The sequence below is a fragment of the Eubalaena glacialis genome, chromosome 10 (assembly GCF_028564815.1).
Source record: "Eubalaena glacialis isolate mEubGla1 chromosome 10, mEubGla1.1.hap2.+ XY, whole genome shotgun sequence".
NCBI classification, from domain to species: Eukaryota; Metazoa; Chordata; class Mammalia; order Artiodactyla; family Balaenidae; genus Eubalaena; species Eubalaena glacialis.
The window spans coordinates 76,723,231-76,747,497 of NC_083725.1; the positions used below are offsets into that span (position 1 = coordinate 76,723,231).

Below are 24,267 nucleotides of genomic sequence, written 5' to 3' on the forward strand. Positions count from 1 at the left end.
TGTCTAAGGCCCCTGACCCGGGTTCTTCTGACACTTGGCCTCTGGACTCAGCACAGGAGGAAGCTCTGAGGCTGGTGCCTGAGCTAAGGGTTTACCATCTCTGATGAGACCCACTGAAGGCTTTAGGTCAGAAAAAATCTGATGATACTTGCATCTGAGAAAGACCCCTTGAGAATTGCAGTGAGGAGGGCAGGTGAGGTGGGAGAGGGGAGACGGGAGGTGGGGAGGCAGGTCCTTGTGAGCAATGAAGAGGCCTGGGGAGGGGATTCCAGAGCTGTTTAGGGGGTATCACTGTCATGATGTACTGACAAGATATGGGGGTAAGGAGTGGCGGGGGGGTTAGAGACGAGAGGAGGACTCTGGCCTGAGCACCTGGAGGCGGGTGGCGCTGGTCACCAGGGTGGGCCTGGGAGGATGAGGGACAGGTCCATTCTCTGCACATCAGATCAGCACTGTCCAAAGGACAGCGACCCAGCTGCCCGGGGGCCGTCGGCAGAGGGAGACTGGGCCTGGGGCGCAGAGGAGAGGTCCGGGCATAGACGTAGGTTTGAGTATCACTGCCCAGGTGGCACTGTGTCATGGCTGGGGGCCCTTGTGCGGGAGGACTGGGTGTGAGCTGCTTCTCCCAGGAGCGGGGCTAGAGGCTAGTGTTCAGGAGGTGATTGGGTTGAGCCCTGAGAGGGAGGGGGGGGCGATGACACGGGGAGGGAGGAAAGACACAGGGAGAAGACAGCCATCTACAAGCCAAGGAACGCCTGAGGCTGCTAGAAGCTCAGCTTGGGGAGACGCCTGGAACCGATTCTCCCTCACAGCTCTCAGAAGAGCCGACCCAGCTGACACCCTGATTTCGGACTCCTAGCCTCCAGAACTGTGAGACGACAGTTGTTTAAGCCACCCAGTTTGTGGCACTTGGTTGCCCCAGGAAACTAACGCACCGTGATTCATGGAGGAAGCGAACGGTCTTAGAAACTGGATGGGGCAGTTGCTGTAGGCAAGTGTCTGAAGCCCAGCAGATGATGCTCCAGTGGCCATCGAGCCATCCTGGTTTCTCGGGATGGAGGACGGAGGCTGTCTTCCGGAGGCGGTAACTGCTGCGCAGAGGCAGAGGGAACCTTCTCTCTGGGGGTGGCCCTGAGGTCGAGGTGCCCTTCTGGCTGCCCTGGGCCTCCTAGAGAAAGCCGGCAGCTTGCACAACAAGCTCCCACTGTCTGCAGGGGCTTAAAGCCTCCTTTCTCAGGGATGTAGAGTAGGGAGAGCACATTGGGACACATCTTGGGCTACAAGAACTCCAAGTTCAGAGGAGCCAGGCCTGAATCTCCACCGAGCACCAAATAACTGCAAAATCCCTTTTCTTAATCAATAGTATTTTATTGTCAGTTATAAATATTTTCCATGTGTCCCCTATTTACAGTTGCAAAATAGTTTATGATATTATACCCTCACCCACCGTTCGGCCTCTTTCTATAAACTCCATGAAAATTGAACAGGAAATAAAAAGCTCTTTTGGGGGCCCAACAACCTGGTTCCCCAGACTCCAAACAACCCCACACGGACAGCAGGCAACGTTGCAGCAGGTGCTACACAGTAGCAAAGGGGTGGGGTGTGAGGCGGCTCCCGGCGGGGTCAGGACGCCAGGCTCCTCAGGACGTTGGTGATGCTCCAGTGCTGGCCCGAGCACCTCTGCAGCACCAGCTGGAAGCCAAACTCTGCGCCGCTGTTCTCCTGCAGCTCCAGACAGCGCCTGGACTTGCGGTTCTGGATGGGGCCTCCCTAGGAGCCAGGGCGGAAAGTGGGGTCAGAGGGCATGGGGGAGCCTCAGGCCTAGTGGCTGGTGGGGATTCCTTGTAGGTGCAGATGTCTGGGCTCCTGTGAGGCTGCGGGAGGTCTGAGGTCAGCATTCCCACGAAGCCCGAGGATCCCTGTCTCGAAGTGCTGGTCTGCTCCCTGAGACTGAACTTGTGCCTCTGTTTTCTTCACAGGGCCCTAGTTCTTTGCTAGGACAGAGGACAGAGACGCCCCACCCCAGCTTCCGTCTACCTGGCTGGGGTGTGGCATGCTGGTCCGCTCCTACAGCTCCTACACCAGGGGCTGGGTCCTGCTCCCCATAACCATGGGGTGGGGCCCCGTTCTGAAAATCCTAGTTCCTTGGGACCACCCCATGATTGGCCTGAATTTGAGCATCGCCAGAGGCCCAGGACCTCCTGCTTTTAGGGTCCTTGCCCCCAACTGGACCTCTGGAGTCATCAGTGCTGGCCTCAACCAAACCCAGGCTGCTAGATACTATCTTAGGGCACTGGGCTCCCTTAGCCCTGGATATGCATGGTTTCTCTCCATGCTACTGACGTCCCAGAAGGTTCTGTAGCCATGCATACTCAGTTTATGCTCAAAGCCTCTTGAAAGAAGAGGGGTTCTGCTTCTCAAAGCAGCCCCACAGTGGCAAAGAAGAAACCCCCAATTTTTGCTTTTAGTGAGATCCTTGCAGGCCTTAGACACTGGGGCTACTGGTTGTCACCTGGGCATCAGCTCAGACTGTGTGTCTCTGAGTTCCACCAAAGATGTGCTGCTCAACTGGGCTTTGGCCTCCCAAGCAGGCAGGTTCTTAGAAGTGGGCCCCCTGTAGCTTAATGGTCCTTGAGTGTATGGTCAAACTCACCTTTTCCCCAGAATCTACTCCTCCTGTGTTTCCCATCTCAGCAATGACCAGGCATTTCCACCGATGCCTCCGCCTTCTCCCCAGCATCTGATTAGGCACCAAGTCCTGCCAGTTCCACCTCCCTCATGCCTTGTGCCTTCATCCCCATCCCATCACACCTGCCCTGGTTTGGCCCACTGTCTTCTGTCACCTGGACAACTGCACCAGCCTCCTAGCTGACCCCCCTTTCCCCTCCAGAAGCAGGACTCTGCAGCCCACCCTCCAGCTGGCCCCCGTGCCCATCCCAGCGAACAGCACTCTGTGAGAGAGGGGGACGCACACCTCTTCTGTAAGGAAGTCATCCCCAGTCGGCCACCGCTGTCCCCATGGCGACCACTGACACCTCAAGAGAACATTGAGACTCAGTTCTCACAGCTGCCTGGGAAACTGGCAGCCTCTCCTGCCGCTGAGCCCTGCGACCCACCGACCCCATGCCCCGGTGGGTATCCGGCAGAACTGTTTGCACCGGTTCTGAAACAGGATTTGTAAAAGCTCCAACCTGGAAACAACGCAAACGTCCATCAGCAGTAGAATGGATAAATAACTTGTGGTTATTCACATAATGGGATACTACTCAGCACTAAAAATGGGCAAACCAGAGCTCTGCTCAGTAAGGAGAGATCCCACAAATATAATGTCAGCAAAAGAAGCCAAAGGGCACATACACAGTTCTACTTACATAAACTTTCCAAACAGGCAAAATAAGACCATAGACTTAGAGTCAGGAGCTGGGGGGTGGGTATCTTGGGCAGGAGGGAGTGGGAAAATGATTGACAGGAGGCATAGGGGTGCTTCTCGGGGGTTGGAAGTGTGCTATTTCCTGACCTGGGTGGTGGGTACACCGGTGTTGGCTTTGTTTTAAATTACTGAGTTATTATTGTTTAAAATTATTTTGGTACACATGTTTGCATGTTCCTATATGTGTATGGGTTATTCTTCAGCTAAAAAAATTTAAAACAGAAATCCAGCTCCCTCAGAAGGGACTTTGAACAGTGGGTGAAGGAGGCAGGGTGGCAGAGGGGTCAGGAGCGTATTGATGTGTGTGTCAGGGGGTGGGTGTGGGATTCTGCATTTCCCATGTGTGCGACATAGCCCGGGGGACCGTAAACCTCCTCAGAAGCATTCGAGTGAGTAAAGCAGAGCCTCCCGCTGTGCCCCGACCCCCCCCACCCCCACCCCCGCGCCTCCCCGGAGGAGAACACAAGAGCAGAGACACAGCACAGCAAAGGCAGCTCACCTGGGGCCCACAGGTGCAGCCAGAGAGAAGCCTGCAGGCTCAGGCCCAGAGGGGACAGAGGGATGACTGGCCACTGGGCAAGGGCTCCGAAAGGCCCCCCGGAGTCCCCATGTTGGAAGGGACATGGGAGGCCGACCCTCTCGTTCTCGCCTACCAGCTGACTGAGCCCTCCTGGCTGAGCTCCCTTTCCCGGGCCGCTCCATCTCTGGAGCGTTGTCCTCCACTAAAATCCTTGTCTGGGGGGCATCCAGCAAGGGGTTCCAGACTGTGCCCTCGGGTTTCCACATGGGGGTCGGATCCCGCCTCTCCACCTCGTCCCTTCCCCCAGGGGAAGGTGAGGCCCACGGCCGCCCGGTTCCATGCTCTACCAGGTGAAACATTCCCAGTTCCTTGTGGGACAATCTGGTTTCATTTTTCCATCCTGGTTGCCCTCCTTTGGACAAACTCCAGTTGTTCTATATCACTCAGAACTGACCACCACCTCATCTCCACTGGACAAGAGGCTCCTTCGACATAGCCAAGGAATCTGTACTTTTGGTGGCCGCATCACGCTCCGGAACCCCGGTGGGACGACTGTGGAGGCCAGCCTCAAGTCGTCCCCTCCGAAGCTGTGGTCCTCCTTGGGTCCTCACTCTGTCCCTCAAAGCCTGGACTTTTGAACCCAGAGGCATCCCTTGTGACGCTTGCTCTCAGCAAGGCCAGCCTGTCGCTTTGCCAGTCCCAGGTTTCTGGGGCCTGAGCACTCTGCCGCCCACACCCAGGCTGGGCCGTGTCACCGGTGCTTCCTCTGTGGGCCTGGAGCCAGCCGCCCCCGACCCTCCCATATCCCTGGCAGCCTGGTCGTGTGTCCTACCCTACGACGCTGGAGTAGAGTTCAGGCAGGGTGGGAATGACACCAGCCCAGCTCTCTAACTCACAAGGTCTGCTGGCAATTCAGGTGGTGAGACAGAAAGGGGAGAGGGCTGGATGAGGATGCTTTTCTGGTTGCCGACTGTGTGGCCTGGGGCAAAGCCGCTCTGCCCTTCTGGATCCATCGTCTCCAGGGCCAGATCGTAATTTCCGTCCTGATGACTGGAGGATGAGCGGAAGGACTGATGGGCAACCCCTTTATCGCTACAAAACAACGAATGGCTATGAGGCTATGCACAGTGTCAGGATCTGGACTCCAGAAAAAGTACACAACAGGCAGAAAGGGGGGCCAGACCAGGATTCTGACTGCTCAGCGTGGCCTCAAGGCCAGGCCAGGCCTTGCCAACAGCGAGGCTGCTTCAGCGGCCCCCGGACCACTGAGGCTTGGAGAAACCTGTCCCAGACAGGGAGGCCACAGCCCCTCCTTCCCCGCCAGCCACTCGGGCACCGCGCCAAGGCTGAGAGAGAGAGAGAGGTGGGGGCAGAGGTCTCTGAGAAGTAAAGTGTTCCTTCAGAGACTCAAATATGGCACTTTCCAGGCCCCACCCTGGCCCAGCTGTGCCCTCAGCACCCTAGAGAGAGGAAGCACAGGGACCGCGAGGCAGAAACAGCCTGTGTGGCCTCCGGGAAGGCGGTGGAAGAAATGGAGTGAGGCCAAGAGCAGGGCTGTGGAGGAGACGCAACCTCAGTGAGGGCATCCGGGCCTGTAGGGAGGGTGGAGAATGAGGTCAAGAGAGCTCCCTCCCCAAAGGCTCTGAGAGAAGAATCTTCTAGAATAGAATAGTAAGGCCACCTTGGAGGCCTGGTATACGTCTTGGGACGCATGTGGGATACGGAGAGAGGAGCCATCCCACCTTTTGGTGCTGGAGCCACTGGCCAGTCTCCCTCCCGTCTTCCTTCCTGGACCTCAACCTCTCTCACTGAGCAAACTCTGGGCTCTCGCCCCCTCTCCGGCCAAACGCCATTCACCAAAATTGCAAAGGAGCCTTCCTTTCCTCGATTCTGTCCCTTCCTGGTGAGCTCAGCACCTTTGGGAGGAGCCTGGTGGTATTACTATCCTTACCTCTACCTGCAGGCTCTGGCCCTGAGGTAAAAGTAGTTACCGTCAAGGCTTATTTACCATGTCCCCGGCACTGTGTCAAATGCTTCACACACTCAGTCTCAAGCGTTCTTCACAATAACCCTGAGCGGTGGAGATGATAATTATCCCCATTTTGTAGAACTGGAGACTGAGGCTCAGAGAGGTGGGGTCACAGGGTCAGTCAGTGGTAGAGCCAGGCTGGGAACCTGGGAGTCTGCCCCCTTCGCTGTTCCTCACTAGGATGAGTGGCCACACCCTCCCCTCCATTTATCCCACCCCACGCCTGCCTCAAGGTAGTGGACTGGACCGAGAGCTGCTGGTGTCCCATCGCCTGGGGTGGAAGGTCATCTGAAGAGCTTCAGGGGCTCTGGGGAGTCAGGTTGGTCTAGTTCTTTTGAGAGCTCTCTGCAAAGACATGATTTATCCTTCTATCCATCCATCCAATATTTAATGAGTGCCTACCACATGCCAGGAACAGTTCCCACCCACTGAGATACATCAGTGACTAAATAGGAGAAGATCTTTGTCTTTGTGGAGACTATATTCCAGGAGGGGGAGCAAACGGTAAATTCTATAGTGTGTTAGAGGTGCTTTGTGCACAAAAATGTAGAGCAGTGCTGTGGACAATGTGTCTGCTTAAAATTCATATGTTGAAGCCCTGATCCCCAGTGTGATGAGAGGTGGGGCCTTTGGGAGGTAATTAGGTCATAGGGGTGGAGCCCTCATGATGGAATTAGTACCCTTACAAGAAGAGTCACAGGAGAGATGACCTCTTCCCCTCTGCCTTGTGAGGACACAGTGAGAAGGTGTGAGACGCCAGATCTGCTGGCACCATGATCTTGTACTTTCCAGCCTCCAGAACTGTGGGAAATAAATGTCTGTTGTTCAAGCTTCCCAGTCTCTGGTCCTTTCTTGTTCTAGCAGCGTGGATGGACTAAAGACCAGCAGGTTGTGAGGGTTCGGGGGTGGTGCTGAGAGCAGGAGGCTGTTGTGGTGATCCCCCCTGAGAAGGTGAGAGCTGGGCAAAGACATGAAGGAGGAGGAGCCCAGGTGTATCTGGGGGAGTCTTGTGCCCCACAGTGAAGTTCCTGCACCAGCAGAGGCCTGGTGTGCGCAGGGAACAGCATGGGGTGGGGGTGGGAGATGAGGCCCAAGAGGTGAGGGAGGGGCAGGTTGTGCGAACGGACTTCGGCTGTTCACCTGGTGACAGAACGGGCCACTGCAGGGTCGGACTGACATGCTAACCGGGTCCCTCTGGCTGCTGTGTGGAATGCAGAGCCTGGGAGGAAGGAAGGAAGCAGGGCCACCTGTTAGCAGGCTCTGGTCCTCACACAAGTGGGCGGGGGCTGGATGCAGGGCCCCTGGCTGGCCCTGCCCTCGGTGGAGGGCACAGTCGCTTGGTTTATTAGTCCAGTCCTCTAAATGATTTGTGTAATACTTAAAACTATAGGATCTGGAAACACAATACTTTTAATTAAAGAATTTAAATAAGGGCAATTAAACCTGGCAGGAGGGATGCCGCAGCACACAGAGAGCTTAATTGGAACGGAAACCAAGTTAAGTATGGAAACAGCATTAAAAAAAAAAAAATGGAAAGCTGAATGTATAGAATTAAGAAGGCTAATAATAATTCCTAGAGCTCGGTTCCCAGCGCCCAGCCTAGCTCCTTCTCCTTCCGAGCCTCTCTGGAGTAGAGACTAGAAAGGGCATCAGAGGTGGCATAAGCGGAAGCAGGGAACACGGGACTCTGCTCCCAGCCTTGTCTCTGGCGGCTCCCCCTGGCCGTGACCCTGCTAAGGGGCTGAGCCACCAAGGGCTTCAGTCTTCCCATTTGCAAAAGGCACCGGAGCACCGTGGGGGCACTCAGACACGGAGCGCTGACTATGTGCCTGGTGGGGCATGTGGAGCCGTGGTCCATGCGCGCCTTGGGTGGTCCATGGAGCCGTGGTCCATGAGCGCCTTGGGCTGGGGCACTGAGGAGCGGACCGCAGCTTACACGGCCATGCCCCTCCTCTCTTCCTGTTTCCCCAGTGTGTGTCTGTAGCAGCTAGAGGTGGGACCGCGAGCACCAGACCAACCTTCCCAGTTCCTCCTGGGGATGTGGGTTGGGTAAATGGATTAGACAGTGCCTGGAGGGCTTGTGATACCACAGATCACTGGGGCCCACCTTCTGACCCTACGGGTCTGCGATGGGGCCCACAATGTGCCTTTTTAAGCTCCCGAGCGTCTCAGCTGCTGGTGGTGCTGGTCCAGGGATCACAGTTTGGGGACCACAAGCAAACCGTCACCCTCTCTGGGGAAAGGATGAGGCCTGGCTTGTCACGTGCACTCACCACCTTGAGGTAGAGGATATGGAGCAGCTGGGCCGAGCTCAGGCTGGCCTCACGTTTGCAATCAAGGTGTTTATGAGGAGGCTGTGTGTGGACTGAATAAGACTCTGCTTATTTCAGAGCTCCCGTTCCACTTTCCGTTCTAATTAATTTTCTACCGGCAAGTAGCCCAGTGGTTCTGTGGCTTTAAGCACAGTGGGCTCGGGAGTTCCCAGGTTAAGTAGTTAATGATTAGTAATCAAATAATTCAAAGCATGGGTGGGATGTTGGTGCTAGTTAAAGAAACCCCGAGATTAAGTCTTTTTGTAGAGGAAAGTGGTCTTTCTGTATTATGAATATTCAACACTCTGTCTATTCAAAAAGTGCTTTGGTGTTTGTCTTTCTTAAAGGAGACGCACCTGTGCCAGAGTGAGAGTCTGCCTGGGATTTGCTGTGAGGGCCGTTGGACTGAAAATGGGGTAATGGCAACATGAAGTGCAAAAGGAAAGGTGAAGGGGGGTATGGAGACAGCAGGATGGCTGGAGGGAGTTTGCTGAGGAAGCAGGAATCCAGCCAGTTCACACACACCTACAAGGTTTGGCAGGGAGACCGCAGCCCCAAATTCCCACTGCAGCAATCCATGGGCTTTGTAGAGGCAAGACAAAGGCTCCACGGCATGGTGGTTTAAAGTGTGGGCCCTAGAGGCAGAAGCCTGATTTGACCTTGGACAAATTATGTAATCTCTCTGTGCCTCAGTTTCCTCATCTGTAGAATGGGGATGGTAAAGTACCTGACAGCAAGGTCATGAGGATTAAATAATATTTATACAGCAGTTACAGTTAGTATGTGGCGCATAGTAAGCACTATATAAATGTTTGATAAATAAATTAAAAAATCTCACCCAGGTCTGAATAGTGAGGCACTGAGCTGTCACACCTGGTCCTGGCTCCTGGTCTAAAGTGCTGACTGCCGTAAACTAAAAATAACTAAGAAAATATTCAGGGCCTAAACAAGGCATTGTCAGTCCTTCAAAACTGGATGGTCCCACACTTGCCCCTTCATGTGACATGGAAATGAAAAGCTGCTTTATTCCAGAGCCATAAGGAAACACCCGATTACAGCCTTTTCTTCTCAGCACAAAAGGTTCTCGAAGTTGGACTTCCTGCCAGCGCCTGGGGGTTGGAGCAGGAGAAAGTCAAGGACTCCTCCTCCTTGCGTGCTGGGAAATTCTTTGGCAGAATCAGTGGTGCTCCCTGGGAAATGCGCTCTGCAAATAAGCTCTTCTTTGAGTGGGTTACTCATCTTGCATCAAATTATCAAATTAGATCCCACAAATAAGAGCCAGTGGCCCCTGGCCAGGCGGGCTCAGCTCTGCCCTCAGCTCTCTTCCAGGCAGTCTCCTCGTGCTCTTGCAAATCCCTTCTCTCCCGGCCTTAATGGTCATCTCTGCTGTTATCCTTGATGTTCCCCATTTGGAAAATGCATTAACGCTGAGCTGAGAATGAGGCAAGCATGGGGGTGGGATGGCAGGACCGCCCACCAGCGGGGACGCTGCCCTGTGTGCCCTTGGACTCCCGAATGGGCCTTGCCAGTGTTTCCACCAAAGAACCCAGTGGCCAACGGGAGTGATAGCACATGCCAGAGTCTGAGGCAGCGTGAAATACGGCCAGAACACCTCGACATTTCATCAAAGCCCCCTGTTTTAACAAATATTGATAGAAATTGCTACTCCCCTTCATACAGTATGCATAATTGTTTTAGTAAAAATCATTTCCACCTTCCTCCCCCAAATCTGAAGCTATAGGAAGAGTAAGCTGGAGTACCCCTCTTCATGCATGTCTGTGTATTGCGGCTGGGATGCACTACCACCTAAAAGTGTTCTTATAGGGATTTTCTAACTAAGCGGGGCCCTTTGACTATTACGTTCAAATGTCCTTGAAATACTCTAGTACAATTAGTTTTTTATCAGCATGCATGCATGCAAGGAGGAGTTATCAAGGGTAGGGTTTGTTCGTCTTTGGGTCTCCCACAAACTTAGCTCGAGACCTGGCACACAGGGTATTTGTGTTAATATTTGTGAATTTTTAGAAAAGACTCCTTAATTTAATTGACACACCCTGGGTGTCTCTTCTGTTTCAGGCTTTCTGTTAGGTGCTGGAGACACTGGAAGTGTAAGACAGCCCTGCCCTCCCATCTATTGGTTGATGGGAGAAACAGTCATGGAGAAAATAACAGATAAACAATTCCATAAAGCGGGATAACGATGACCCTTATACCAGGAGTGCAGCTCATTTTCAAGATCATGGTGCTTTTTAGTAAGGCAGGCCCAGTCTGGGCTTTTAGGTAGAATAAGCCCTTTTCAGGGTATACTAACTTCAGGAGCTTAGAATTACAGAATTTCAGGGTTGGTAAGCCCTTAAAACCATCCGGTCTAACTCCACTTAGAGCTGTAGCATGTCTGATGGCCTGCTGAGTGGTCCTCTGAGCCCACCTCTTCCTTGAACGGCCAATCTCATGCCCGGGCATCTCTGACTATGAGAAAGCTGCTCTGTAAATTGTCCTTGAATCTCCCTCCAGCTGGTCCTCCCTCAGAGCTACATAGGACAATCCTGCTCTCTTTCGCCTAGAGAAGCCTTTCAGATATTTGAGGGCAGAGATCAGGCACTCATGAGGTCTTTCTGGCTTCAACCATGCACACAAATAGATAGACTTTAAGGAAGTTGGACCTTAAAGAACACACATCATAACAGCCTTCCTAGGGCATGAATCCCTTCAATAACATCTTGAAGAGAGGACTCGGCATTTGCTTAACCATTCAAAGTAATGGTGATGGGGGGATGGTGGGGAGGGTGGGCATCTCATTACCCCTGAGAGGTAGTCCGTTGCTTCACATGACAGGTGTCTTGCCACAAAGTTCTCCTGTGTAGTGACCTGATATCTGCTGCTTCCCTCTCCTTCTACTGGTCCAGGGGTCACTGACTAGATGCCTATTTCACTAACACTGCATCACCTAATCCCAGAATCCCCCAGATCTCAGTAGGTGGGGTACTCTGGGAAGATTCAAGTTTTATACTTAACGCATATGAATTTATAATCCCAGTACATAGTCAGTTTAGGAAATTCTCTAATCCGGGAGGGGTCACAACTACCACTTCTAATGTTAATGAAGTCTCATCATGTATTGATGTGGGAAATGTTGGCTTGTTTAGAGATGGGTACCCACTGACTTCTTCAAACCCAGAGCCTGGGGTGGCCCTGGATTCATAATCTCCCCTCACAACTACCTCCGTTTAATCCATCACTACTTCCAACAGACTGCTGAACTGTCTCTCCAAGTCCTCCCCAACAGCTGCCTGGCCCCATGCCTCCATGGCAACCAAGTCTACCCGTTTTCTCACAGGGATGTTGGAACAGCCCACTACTTTCTTCTCTGTCTTCCAATCCACCTTGCAGTCTGCTGCTAGAGGAATTCAGACCCCATCATGGTAACCTACAGTTTAAGAACCTCTCCTAGTCCCTCCCTTTGCTTTTAAGGTGAAGTCCAAACTTCGCAGCATGATTTTCAATGACCATTAGCTGCCCCAAACTGACGCTTACGTCTGATCTCTCTCACGTCCCATTGAAAATTCTAAATTCCATCCACACCAACACTGAATGTGCTCTGCTTTTTCTTGCCTTTGCCCATGCTGAGCCTCTAACATGGGATGTTTTCCCTTTCTACACCTGGGAACTATCCTACAATTTTCAATATCCAGATCAAACATGCCTTGAATGTGAAGCCATCCCTGAGTTGTGCAGACAGAGCCCATCACCCTGGGCTACTGGAATACCGTACCCGCCTCATTTCAGCTCTCGTCATCCAGTTTTGCTATGTGTTTATACACCCATGAGCTCCTCCAGGGCAGAGGCCGTGTCTGATTCATATCTGCATCCCTCCTGCCCAACCACCATACTCAATAAATGCTTGATGAATGATGGAAGGAAAGAATGTTCATCATTGGAAAATTGCTCATCAGAGCCCTGTACATCAGCGTTGCTGAGATATGTTTTCATCAAATGTGGTTTCTCAGTGTCAGTATCTGACGCTGTCCTGATTCATCCTGAAGCATGGGAAATTCAGAAGAGCTTGCAGGGGTTAGAAGAAAGGCATTTTATTTGTTGAACAGAAAATCAGGCTATGAGATGGAACACCAAGATATGCAAATGTCTATCTTCTTTGTAGGAGAAGCTGGGAGAATCACACTAGATTATTTTGAAACTAATTCAGCCTGAATGTCTGGAGTTTAAATGTAGCCCTCAGGAGAGTAAATAATGCAAAATGTGAAAGTGAAAAGGAGATTTGAAATGCACCAGTAAAATCATTCAGCCCAACTTCTCCACCAGAACATTTTAGTTGGTAGGATCCCCATGTAATTTGCAAAGATTAAACCTTTTGCAAGAAAATTAGCCCAAGCAATGACTTTAATCATTTAAGAGGCTCCCAGCTTCCTCTGGCCTCATCAACAGTAGCTCCTCACCAGTGAGGGCTTGGGGACAGATTCCAGGATGCTTGATAAATACTGATCATTTTGCATTAAACAAAAATTTCACATACATTAATTTTTAAATATCAAGTGAGAGCGGCTGCTCTGGGCTTGCAAATTAGGGATTTAAAAATATTATTTCCAAACAGTTCCCCTTGGTAGAAGGATCAGAGAGGTGACTGCCAGAGTGCCCTGGGAGTTTTAATTAGATTTACGTGTAAGTAGCTGAAAACTGCCCAGACCTCAGGGCTGCACACGCCAATGCGGCCTGCTTGGTTGGTCGCTGTGTCCCTTCAAGCAGGAATCTGTTCAAGGCCACGCACTGAGATGAGTGAAGGAAGGAGCTGGATTTTGGAGGAATGTTCCTTTCTCTGCCCCAGTTGGGAATGGGCAGATGAGATGAGAGCCGGTTGGGGGCACCAAGGCCTCTAGATCTGGGCACGTGTGGGAAGGCCATCTGTCTACGAGGGCTGGAAAGGAGTCGATGTGCCTGTATGTGGGGCTGGGATGTCAAAGCAGCCTGCATGAAGCTGGGCACGGAGAGGCTGAGACCCCACAGACAGACCGAGCTCTCTTCCCCTGGTGAGGGGCAGCCTCAGACCCTGCCCTGAGAGGAGATCTTGGAAGCCAGGCAGGGTCCTGAAGACCCCAGGGTCGTGGAGGAGAAGGAGGAGGGAATGGCTAAACTTTCAAACTGCATCTGAGCCTCCCCGTAACTCTTCTACCTGCCCCTCCCCGCTTCTAGACTCTCTCTTCCCCATTCAGCTCCACAATCCCGCCACTGGGGGCTGCCAAAACCCAGACCTAAACACACCAGTCCCCCGCACACAGCCTCACCTCCCACAGGACCAGGTCCAGGTCCAGCTGCCTCTGCAGGCACATCTCTGGCTGCGCCCCATCGGGTCCACTAGGATCCAGCCACACCCGACCCTCCGCAGCTCCCTGCATGTGGCCTGGGTTTGATGTCCGCAGCTCGTGCCCATGCCATTGCCTCTCCCTGGAATGCCCCTCACTACTTCTATATGGAGCAAACTCCTATGCCTTCCTCAAGGGCCAAGTTATGTACTCTCTGTTCTGGAAAGCCACCAGCCCTGCCCCAACCTGCCAACCCCATCCTCCTGCACGGTGTCATTCAGCTCCCAGGAGGAAGCCGAACTCAGGGCAGCAGGAGGTAGGGCTGAAGGCAGCAGAGAGCAGCCTGATGTGAGCCCCTCCAGATGGTACAGTCCCCGTCTCACCCAGCCAAGTCAGCCCACTCACCTTCTCCGGCCGAGGTACCCATTTCTCTCTCTGCTGCCTCCAGCCTGCGAGCCTGTTTTGCATCTAATCCGAGCCAGGAGACAGCAGCCACTTTACCACCCAGCCCATGGCCAGCCTTCCTCCCTGACCACACACCTCCAGGGCTCCCTCTGCCTCGTAATTTAAAGGAGGGCAGAGGGGAAATGTAGCCCTGTCCTGTGTCACTCTGGGCCAGAAGCCTGGCTGGGGAAACTGACAAAGGCTTCTGCTGGGCACGGTCAGAACAGGTCACAGCTGGGGCATCTGGGCTCCACCAGGAGAGAGGGAGGTGGTAGGAAGAAGTGCTCCATGTTCTAAGCCTCGGCCCTGACCCTGACCTTCTTCCAGGGGCCACTTCCAACATCCTCCCACGATTAGAAGTAAAAAAGAGAATCTGAAGTAGTTCAGGAATAATAATAATAAGCAGTGGGTATGTTATTTAACATCTTCGTGCCGCAGTTTCCTCATCTATGAACTCGGGCTAATAATGGTCCACATCTAATCACACACAGTTGTCGTGAGGATTAAATGAGCTGGTGTATGCCGGGCGCCTAGGAAGTGTGGCACACAGTAAGCAATGTATGAACCTTAGCTAATTCTTCTTATGGGACAGACCTTTACAGTTTACAACACGTGTCAAAGATCATAAGGACAGGAAGGGGCCGGGCAGGAGTCCCCGGGCACCATTCTCTTTCATTGAAGCCCACGCATTCTGCAGGCCCAGCCTGGACTCAGAGCTGCCACGTGCATCCTCTACCCACCCTCAGATGTGCTGTCATTGGCTCCCTGTGCTGCTTCCCAGCATCCGCTTTCCTGGCGTCCCAAAGTCCTCGTCTGGGCTCTCGCTCCTGCCTTCCAACTAGCCCCTAAATCCATGACGTGTGTTGAACTTGCTGCTCAGGGTTGACCTTCACCATCCATTTAGGACCCAACAGAGGGTCTCTCTCAGCCCTCAGGTTCTGCACCCCCAGACCACAGGTCAAAGGTGCCCCGTGCCCGTAGAACTTGACGTAGCCGGGACCTCCCCTCACTGGCCCACCACTACAAGGGAGAGTAACTGGACATGAGGATTGGAATCAAGGTCAGGCCAACTGCACACCTCCATCCTGTGCCTGTCAGCCTCCTCTCAGGGCGGAAGCAGCTTGCTGGGAGGCTTGAGTCGGGGTCTCTGCCTCTTCGTGTCCCATGAATATAGACATTCTGTTCCTGACTTCCCCAGAAGCATCCACCATGTGCAGCCCCCAGCAGTCCTGATGCCCTAAAACCCCACGGACTCCGTCACTTCCTGTTCTGAGTGCTTTCCCTGCACTGCCTGGGAGGTGGGCGTCCCTATCTGTGGGCAGAAACGGATCCTAATTTAGCAGATTCCTTAGGGGCTGGAGGCCTCTGGGCCAAGGCACTGGTTTTCTTCAAAGCTGGGTCACTGCGGGCCATCTCAAGCTGGCGTCTTGATCCCGGGGCATCATTTTATAACTAGGTCAATGCAGAGCAGGAAGATAAATACGGTCCTTAGAATTGATGGAAACTTAATAAAGGAATGTTTCATGGTCATCAGTGTGTGGACTGCCCTTCACAAAATGGCTCCCAGACACTGCCCTTTGAGAAAACCTCATTCCCTACAGAATGAGAAGGAAGGCAGAGCAGCTCACAGACCAGAGACGACCCAGCACTGTCTACACCTGAGAGACTGGGGCTGCGCTTGTGAGAAGGGGCTTGTGCAGAAGAAATGTGAGGTTTGAAGTCAGAGATCCGAGTTTAAAATCCCAGCCCTGCCCCTCACTGTGTGACTTCAGGCAGGGGACTCGCACCTCTGAGGCTGTTTCCTTATATCTAAAAGTTAAATAAAATGCCACTAAAACAACAACAACAACAATAATAATAACATCCCTCAGAGCCAGTATCAACAAGTCAATGAGCTAACGTATACCAAACACCTGGCACGTAGTAGATGCTCACTAAACCCTGAGAATTGGTCCCTCTCCTCCTCCATCCCTCCCATTCCTCCCTGCCCCGGTCCCTACCCCCATTTCTCTACGCTGCTGCTCCTCCGGGTGGGGCTGCTACCTGAGAGAACTGCCAGTGGAGCTTCATCCTCTTGGCTTTGGCATAGCTGCATTCGATGAGCCGTGGCCGGCTGTTGACGTCCACCAGGCACCGGTTGTCGTCGTCGTCAACCGTGGGGCTCAGGATGCCCACTTGGATCTGCTGACTGCTCGTGTAGTACACGTTCTGGGGGCAGGGGGAGAACGAGGTCAAACGCTAACGACCTGCGAGATGGGGAGAGTTTGTAGGACATCTCCCCGGGCAGCTGGCAAAGAGACCACAATTCAGTGGCCTTCAAATGATTTTTCACTGCAACGGACAAGAAGAGACCCTTTTACATTATGATTCGGTACAGTGTCTGGTCCGTACGTACAACTGAAACAAAATTTTCAAGAAATCAAACTTAACCTTACTATATGCAGTGTACTCAATTTTCTATTCTATTTTTTCATTGAAAAACATTGGCCATAACCTTTTAACTTGATTTCACCACCCACAGTTTAAAAAAACACTGCCTGAATCCATTATTTGCAGGCTTGCTGACTTCCTCCCTCCATAAGTATTTTGTATAAGATGCTGTGCTTGACTGGTAGCTAAAGAGCAAAAGACACGGGCCATACCTTAGGGAGCTCAGAGTCTTGTGGCATGGTGGATATGTAATAGGTAATTTCCATCTGTCCTAAGACTGTATAGAACAGGAGTTGGCAAACTTCTTCTTAAAAGGCCAGGTGGCAAATCTTTGGGGTTTTGCAGTGTGTTGGGTGGTCCCCCAGACCACCCCCAGGTTCGATGATTCACTAGGACTCAGGAGACTCAGCATTTGGTTGCACCATAGCTATGATTTATTACAGGCAAGGGTACAAATCAAATCAGCAAAGGGAAAAGGCACGTGGGGCAAAGTCTGGAGGAAACCAGGCACAAGCTTCCAAGGGTCCTCTCCCAGCAGTCACAGAGAATGGCCCTTCACAAGCAGGAAGGGGTTGAGATAATGCTTGTGAAGGGTTATCTACCAGGGAACCTCTTAGAGGCTCAGCACCCAGGCTTTTTATATACTGAAATCCCAGACTTCCAGAAGGAAGGCAGGTGTTCAGCATAAACCATATTATTTGTACAATCAGTGTGGGCACAGTGAGCCACTCTTACCGTCTGTGGGAATGGTGGGAACCTTCCTGCAATCCAAGTTCCAAGATGCCAGTCAAGGGCCAACCAGGCCTTTCAAAGGAGAGCAGTCAGGCTGCTGTTTTAACCTTTTTTTTGCACAAAGGGCCAGACAGTCTGGAAAATTAACTCTGCAGTTGTAGTGCAAACACAGCCATAGACAGTACAAATGAATGACTTTATTTACAAAGATCAGGGCTGGCTCTGGTCTAGAGGAAAGTCATGTGACCCTTGGCCTTCAACGTTTTCAGTCACTTCCCCCAACCTCAGGCAGTGGTTCCCAACAAGGGCTCTGAGTGGGCAGTCACAGGGTCTGTGAGCTCTTGTCCTCTATTACTAAAGAAATTAACAGCCCCACCTACGATTAGGCCGCATGGGCAAATCAAGATACCACACTTCTCTGCTTTAGATTAGAATTCAGGGTAGGCCCTCTTGTTATCTTGATCTATACAAAAATTCTCACTGGTAAATATTTTTGATTAATTTCAAATGGTAAAAGGAAGTATTTCTTGCTTTAGTAAAAGAGGATGGTTGACAAGGACTTTAAAAGCACGGTGCAGGGCATAAAATGGACTGTGTAGTGAGAAGGGCAGTGCCAGCGAGGAGGGTAAGTAAGGGTGGTCCTTCAGGGGCGTATTCTCTCTGACCCTCAGAAGTCCAGGGAAGGGGTGGAGAGGCAGGCAGGGTCACCCTTCAGACATAAGAAGAACTTCAGGCCAGTGTATCACTCAAGGCCCCAATAGGAAACAAATGGCACACTCAAGGTAGGGGGATCCAAGGAGGGTGTGTAATAAAGGCACAGTTCTCAATAGTGTGGGTATAGGGTAAGGGAGCCATGGGGATAGTATAGTTCCTTGGGATAGTAACATGGAGCTGTTGCCACCACCAGGCCCAAAGGGATGAGAGGAGAGAGCTGGTACCAGAACCTGTAAGAGAAAAGTTACATAGAGAGACTTCTGAGAAGGGTTCAGAGAGGGAGACGTTTGGGGGTGATGGTGAGTGGTGCCTAATAAACACCCCAACATCACCCTCCCTTCCCCACTCCATTCTTCTGCTGGGTCGGCCCATTGGCAGAACCCAGATGGAAGTCAGACAACACAGCAGCCCGTGGAAACATTCCATAAAGTCAGCTTTGCAAAGTAGAAGAAAAAGGATGGAAAGACAAATGGAAGACACTCACTGCAGCTAGGATCTGCTCTCCAAGGTAACCTTACAAGTTATCAGGTTTGGTGAATCCACGGAAATGGACATCAAAACTACCAAGGTGGCTGATTCTTCCCTTAAAAGAGGTGAAGTATCATAGTGACAAAAGTTCTGAGCGGAGGCCAAATGTAGAATGCCTGGCTTCAATGTGGAAATGTGACCAGAACACAGAGGCAAGGAGAACCTATCCATCACCTAAATTGGGTAAGAGGTGGGCTTCTCATCAGAATCCTGAGACTGTCCATTGTGTGACCTGGGTTTTTAGTTCACCACCAAGGAAAGCTGATGACCTGCTGTGGCTTCCAGTTTATTGGCACTGAGGGAGAATTTGATGACACATAGGATTTTGGAAATTAAATAGATGCAGGTGGGCATCTCATCCATCCATCCATCCATCCATCCAACAACAAGTAATCTCTGTTGGGTCCTGAGGGTGAGAAAGCCATGGTTCCCTGTCCTGGATGATCTAACAGCCAAGTTGGGGAAACTAACATATCAGGAAATAATGGTCCTAATCACACTGATATGGGAACTGTCCCTGCTTCCTCCACTCGCTTACCCTGCCTCTTGCTACTTTGAAAATAGATATAAAAACTCACCACCTCCAGAAAGCCTTCCCTCAGTGTGCAAAAGCATGGGCCTGCCACCTGAGCCTCTCTGCAAAGATGCACAGCTATGTATATGTCCTTGGGTTGAATGCACCATGCTCTCTCCTCAGGACGGTGTAGCTCTTAGGCACCTGGCAGGCCAGGACCCGGATTTCCTGAAGCTCCAGAGTGTGGGCTGCCAGACAAGGACAGCCAGGAAGCCAGTCACTGCCACCCCTTCCTTCATCCCTGTCATCAGGGCCTGCCTCTCATCTCCAGGGCGGGCTCCACAGACACAAGTGGCCGCCTAGGTAATAGCTGAAATCAGTTTTATCCACTTAGCTGTTCTGAAATGCTTCGGGGAGATGCTCTGAGAGACATGTGTGCACTTACTTACTATCTGGTACAGCTGTCATCAGAGCTGTTTATTGCTCCAGAGTCTGGGAAAATCATAATAAGGACAGACAGTTGTTTGTTATTTAAAAGGCAAACAACAGAGCGCATCTTGAGTGGGGTAACCACGAAGCTGGTCAGATCACAGGGAGATTCAGCAAAGAGGATTCTCTTAAGTTGTTACCTGGACACCTCAGAAGCCCAGCCAGCAGTGGACTGAATCAGTAAATGGCCTGAACACAAAAGAGGGAAACAGTACAAGACACCCCACTTTTAGTGCCTGCAGGCCCAGCAGGCCCAGCTATGTTTTCTGAGCAACAGGGAACCTGGAGGTTTAACAAGAAATGACTTAGAATTTTGGTTCACCATGGGGGCGGGGGGGTGGAGCTGGCTTTGCCAACCAGAGGATATTTGGCAATGTCTGGAGACATTTTTGGTTGAAAGAGAAAAATCACCAACAAGGGAAAAGGACAAACACATGGGTATCTCGGGTCTCACGCCGGGGGCATTTTCCTCCCCCTCAGGCCGGGGTCAGCAGTAAGGACTAATAGCTGAGCTGGACAGCCAGCCAGGAAGCCTGGAGTGCCCCCGGGTGCACACTCCTGCCTTCAGGGCCACAGAACGAAGGCCAGGCAAAGACCCCCAGGGCTGCAGGTTCGGCTTGCTCTGTTACCTCATTTCCCAGGCAAGCGAGGGCCCCCACCCTCTAGGATGCGGGTGGGCGCCCTGCCAGGTGTGCTCAGCATCCCTTCTCTACCTGGCAGGCTTGGAGGAGGGACCTGCCCCTGTCAGAGACTGAGTACAGCCTTCTACAGGCTCCAGCCCTCACTGTATGAAATATTACCTCCCTGCCAGAAACGGCTGCTGGGGGGAGAAACACCGCAGGAAGAGAAGAGTGGGAAGAAAACCAACATAGTTTTGTACACCTGTATGCCCAGGTACCTTCCACACCTGCGGTCACCTTCACCTGTAAGGATGAGGAAACCGAGGCTAAGAAAGTTTTGAAGACCTTGCCAGGTGCACAGGCAGATGGCTGCTCTCTCCCCTCCCTGACTAGGGGGAGTTTCCAGGGAAGGCTGAGATCTTGGCAATTCAGGGCCTTCATCCCGCTTCCCGGGTGGAGCAGCCCAGATGGGCCTCCCCTCAGCCTGGGCTGGAGCTGGGGCACCACCTCCCCCCGAGTCCCAACCCTCGGCTCGGGCACAGGAGTGAGGCTCCCCAAGGGCCTCATCCCTCGGAACCAGCAAGGGAACTGCCAGGTCATTTCTACCAGATTGTTCACCCTAAGTCCCGCAGACTCCAAGAAGGGGTCTCATGGGCTCCTGAGGGGAGTCAGGTCTGGGAGGACAGCCTGGTGGCTGGGGTTCTAGGGCCCCTCTCCCAGCCCAACCTGGGCTTTCTTTCTTTTATTTGGCTTTCGCATAACATTTGACTTGAACAAAATGTTATGAAGAATTCACAAAAAAGTTTGAAAACCACTGCTGTCAACCAGGAGGCCTTCATTCAGGAGGAGGACATTAATGCCTAGTAAATCTTCGTCAGCTTAAACACCACCAACTGGAATTTGTGAACATTTGGTGAATAGCTTTAACTTCCTTTCTGCAACTGCCTCCAGGCCCCTAGTCCCTTGCATTCTTTAATATGGCCAGTTTACATATGTTCCAGTCATTCAATCTCCTCTTCTGTCCAGACTCGCCTACCTACTTCACCATACCTTAGCTGCTATGGAAATTCTGGAGCCCTCCCCAGGGAGTCATAGGATGGGCAGGGGGAGCAGGGGTGGTGGAGAGGGCCTCCCAGCAAATCAGGAACGTGGAGCTGAATGGGGTTGGTTAGATTACTTAATAATACATTTTCAAGGTACAACAGAAGTACCGGCTCTCTTCCAAACAATGGCATGTGGATTTTGAGCGGCTTTATTTCTTCCATTAAGCCACGTTTCCTTGGCAACACTGCCGGCCTATTGAGTAAGTGCCCTTGAAAAATGAGGTATCCTGGAGACAGAGACACTCTCTCGTCAGGAGATGGGGCGGCAGTGGTGGTATTTGGCTAAAATCTTCCTTAGCCTGGAGAGTGGTGAGGGGGTGGAAGGGGGAGAGCCACAGGGGGACACTCTTTACAAGAGGTTCAGGAACAGGGAGAAAACAACTCTATTCTCAGGGTGCCTTCATGGGAAAAGTGACCCAGGGTGAAGTGGGGTCTTTGCAGTCATTTCTTTGGATACTTAGAGGGGATCTGTACCCTGGAGGACGGTTGTAGCCCAACCAAGAATTAAGAGCCCAGCTCTCTGTGGGGTTGGGGGTCACACCAGGGGAGTGACAGTCTAGGGGTTGAATTGTAATGGGGTGATTACAAAGTATCAGAATGGGGGGGTTGGCAAAGATCATTGAAAGGAGAACCAACCTGTGGCCTGAAGGGTGGGCTCCCTGGAGGAGGGGGTGTGCACTGGGAGAGGAGAAAGACCTGTGAGCAAATGAAATGGGGGAGGATAGAGGCGTGAAAAGGACACAGCCCTAAATGCAATCAAACTCAGGCGGTGCTCGCCACCTTGGCTGCATATTAGAATCACCTGGGGAGCTTTAAAAACTATAAATCACAGTCTTAGGGGTAGAGCCTAGGCTTGGGGTTTTAGCCCAGGTGATTCCAGTCTGCAGCCAAGGTGGAAAAGTAGGTGTATCAAGGGGACTCTGACAGCCTAGGGAGGAAACGTAGGGACAGAACCTGGATTCCAAGCCTCCTTCTCATTGTGGGGGGCAAGCGGGATCTATCTTCAGGGCATTGTTTGTAAGACTCTGAGGAGGGTGGCAAGAGGTTGGGATGCATCACTGTTTAGGACAACAGTTTCAAAGTGTGGTCCCAGCATCATCTGGGAACTTGTTAGAAAAGCACATTTTGAAGCCCAATCTCAAACCTGCTGAAACAGAAACTCTGAGAGTAGGATTCAGGAATCTGTGTTTTCACAAGTCCTCCAATTAAGTCTGATATATGTGAACATTTGAGAACTGCTGGTCTAGGAAAAGGGTGGTCTGGTGGGCTTCCAAGTCAAGCCTCCACCCTCACTGCCTAGCTGGGAGCCACTCAGTTTCCTGACCTGTAGAATGTAGTTGTGAGGGTTAAAATGCTCATCAAGCCTCTAGTCTGGCCACAGGCACTGCAGGGCAGGAACAGGCAGGCAGGGCTGGAGGGCGAGAAGAGACCCAGTGTGTGTGTGTATGGGGTGCAGCTGGTCCAGCTGCCCTGCCTCAATGCCCCTCATCTCTGGCCTCCCCTCCCTGATTCTGCCTGGCCAGTAGGCCTGTGGGTAAGGATTCACGGAAACAGCAGGCAGGGTGTGGGCATGGCGGGGCCGGGGAGAGAAGGAGCAGAGCCTTGCTTTCTTAGATTTCAATTTTGCGTGGTGACTGTGACATCCGCAATGTGTGCTAGAAATGGTCTTTGTCCGCTTTACCAAGTAGGAGCTTCTGGCCCCGCTGCAGACAGGGCGGGCTGATTTAAGGGTTTGCTTACTGGTCATTAACCCCTCGACACAGAGGTTACCGTGCTGAGGGCTGCAGGGCACTGATGCTAAATCAGGAACGAAGGGGAGTCATTTCCAAAATGATCTTACATTCACTAACCACAGGACCAGGTACCTACAGGGAATGGAAACATTTGTAAACATTCGTAACTGTGGAGAGCAAGGTCCCTAGCTCAGAAACCCCCTCCCCTTGTGAGCCCATTTCCCTGGGGAGGGGCAACAGGTGAGGCTAAGCACACAAAACCCCCAGGTTTGTAACTGGCACTCAGCCCCTAGACAGCAGTCCACTCAGTTTAATTCAGCAAACACTCCTTGGTGCCGTCTAGGGTATGGGCCTGGGCGGGCACTGGGGAGCAGAGAGGGGCCAGGCATGGCCTCCTTTGGGAGCTCTCAGCCTGGAGGGGAGACAGCCATGCTGAAAAGCGCAGAGAGAATAGCCTCCTGGCCAGGCTTAGCACAGACTAGGAGCAGGCAAAGTGCTGGGCCAGAGCTGGAGTGATGAACGCTACCCGGAGCTGGTCAGTGAGTGATGAGTTTTGAGAACAGCTTAGGAAGAGAGCAGTTTGTCCAGATAACTGACCAGGACAAGGGACCTCTGGCAGAGGGAACAGGATAAGCAAAGTCACAGAGGCTCGGCACTGCATTGCCATTTGGGAAAAGAGAGTGCCGATGCGGGGTGGCGAGGTGAGGCTGGGGAAGCAGCTTGGGGGCTGCAGAGTTTGGACAGCACCCTGCAGGCTGTGGGGAGCTGTGATTTCAGATTAATGGGCCCTCCACTTGCTAGCACATTTGAGGGATTCTCAGAGTCCTCTGAGACATTCAACATTCACGGGGCTTGGAAGTGAGCTGGGATTAGAGGTGACTCAGGCCGCTCGGCAGGCCTGTCTGGAAGAGTTCTGTTGTGAGCCTGCAGGGCAGCTGGGAGAAGAGTAGAGCTTTGGACTGAGGTGTGGTCTCTGAACATAAGACCGAATAGAAAAGGCTAAGCTAGGTCCTCCCACTGTGCACCTGAACCAGGCAGTGGAAGAAGCAGCGTGGGCACTGTTGCCAGGCTCAGAAAGTCTGCCTTCGATTCCCAGCTGTCTGTGTGTTTTCCTGTTTCATTCCAGACTTTGTGCCTGCATCACAGGTGTCACCTCTGTACCACTACCTATGGGGCTGTGTGCTGCCCAGCCAGCCCCATCAGCAATCCTAATCCCCCAGCTTGCGCTCTTTGCTCTTCCTGTGTTTGCTGGTATCTCCTGGGCCCAGTGCGTCCTTGTGAGCCCCTCGGCTTCAGGAGAGAGCCAGGTGACAGGGGTCACTCTGGGCTTCTGCATGGAAACCAGTGAGAAACC

General features: G+C 52.3%; 1 protein-coding gene across 2 annotated transcripts in view; it reads right to left on the reverse strand.

Moving 5' to 3' along the window:
* Window positions 1–1,347: 1,347 nt before the first annotated feature.
* The window catches only part of GALNT18 (polypeptide N-acetylgalactosaminyltransferase 18), a 346,810-nt gene continuing 323,890 nt past the window's right edge, over window positions 1,348–24,267 (reverse strand). The window contains exons 10-11 of one of the 2 annotated variants that reach the window (XM_061201464.1): window positions 16,094–16,258; window positions 1,348–1,770 (exon numbers count right to left, since the gene is read on the reverse strand). In XM_061201464.1, coding sequence (XP_061057447.1) covers window positions 1,624–1,770; window positions 16,094–16,258 — 312 coding nt within the window. In that variant the 3' untranslated portion in view covers window positions 1,348–1,623. Of the gene's footprint in view, window positions 1,771–16,093; window positions 16,259–17,781; window positions 18,157–24,267 lie in introns of those variants that run through there. The other variant, XM_061201465.1, reaches the window with a different exon arrangement.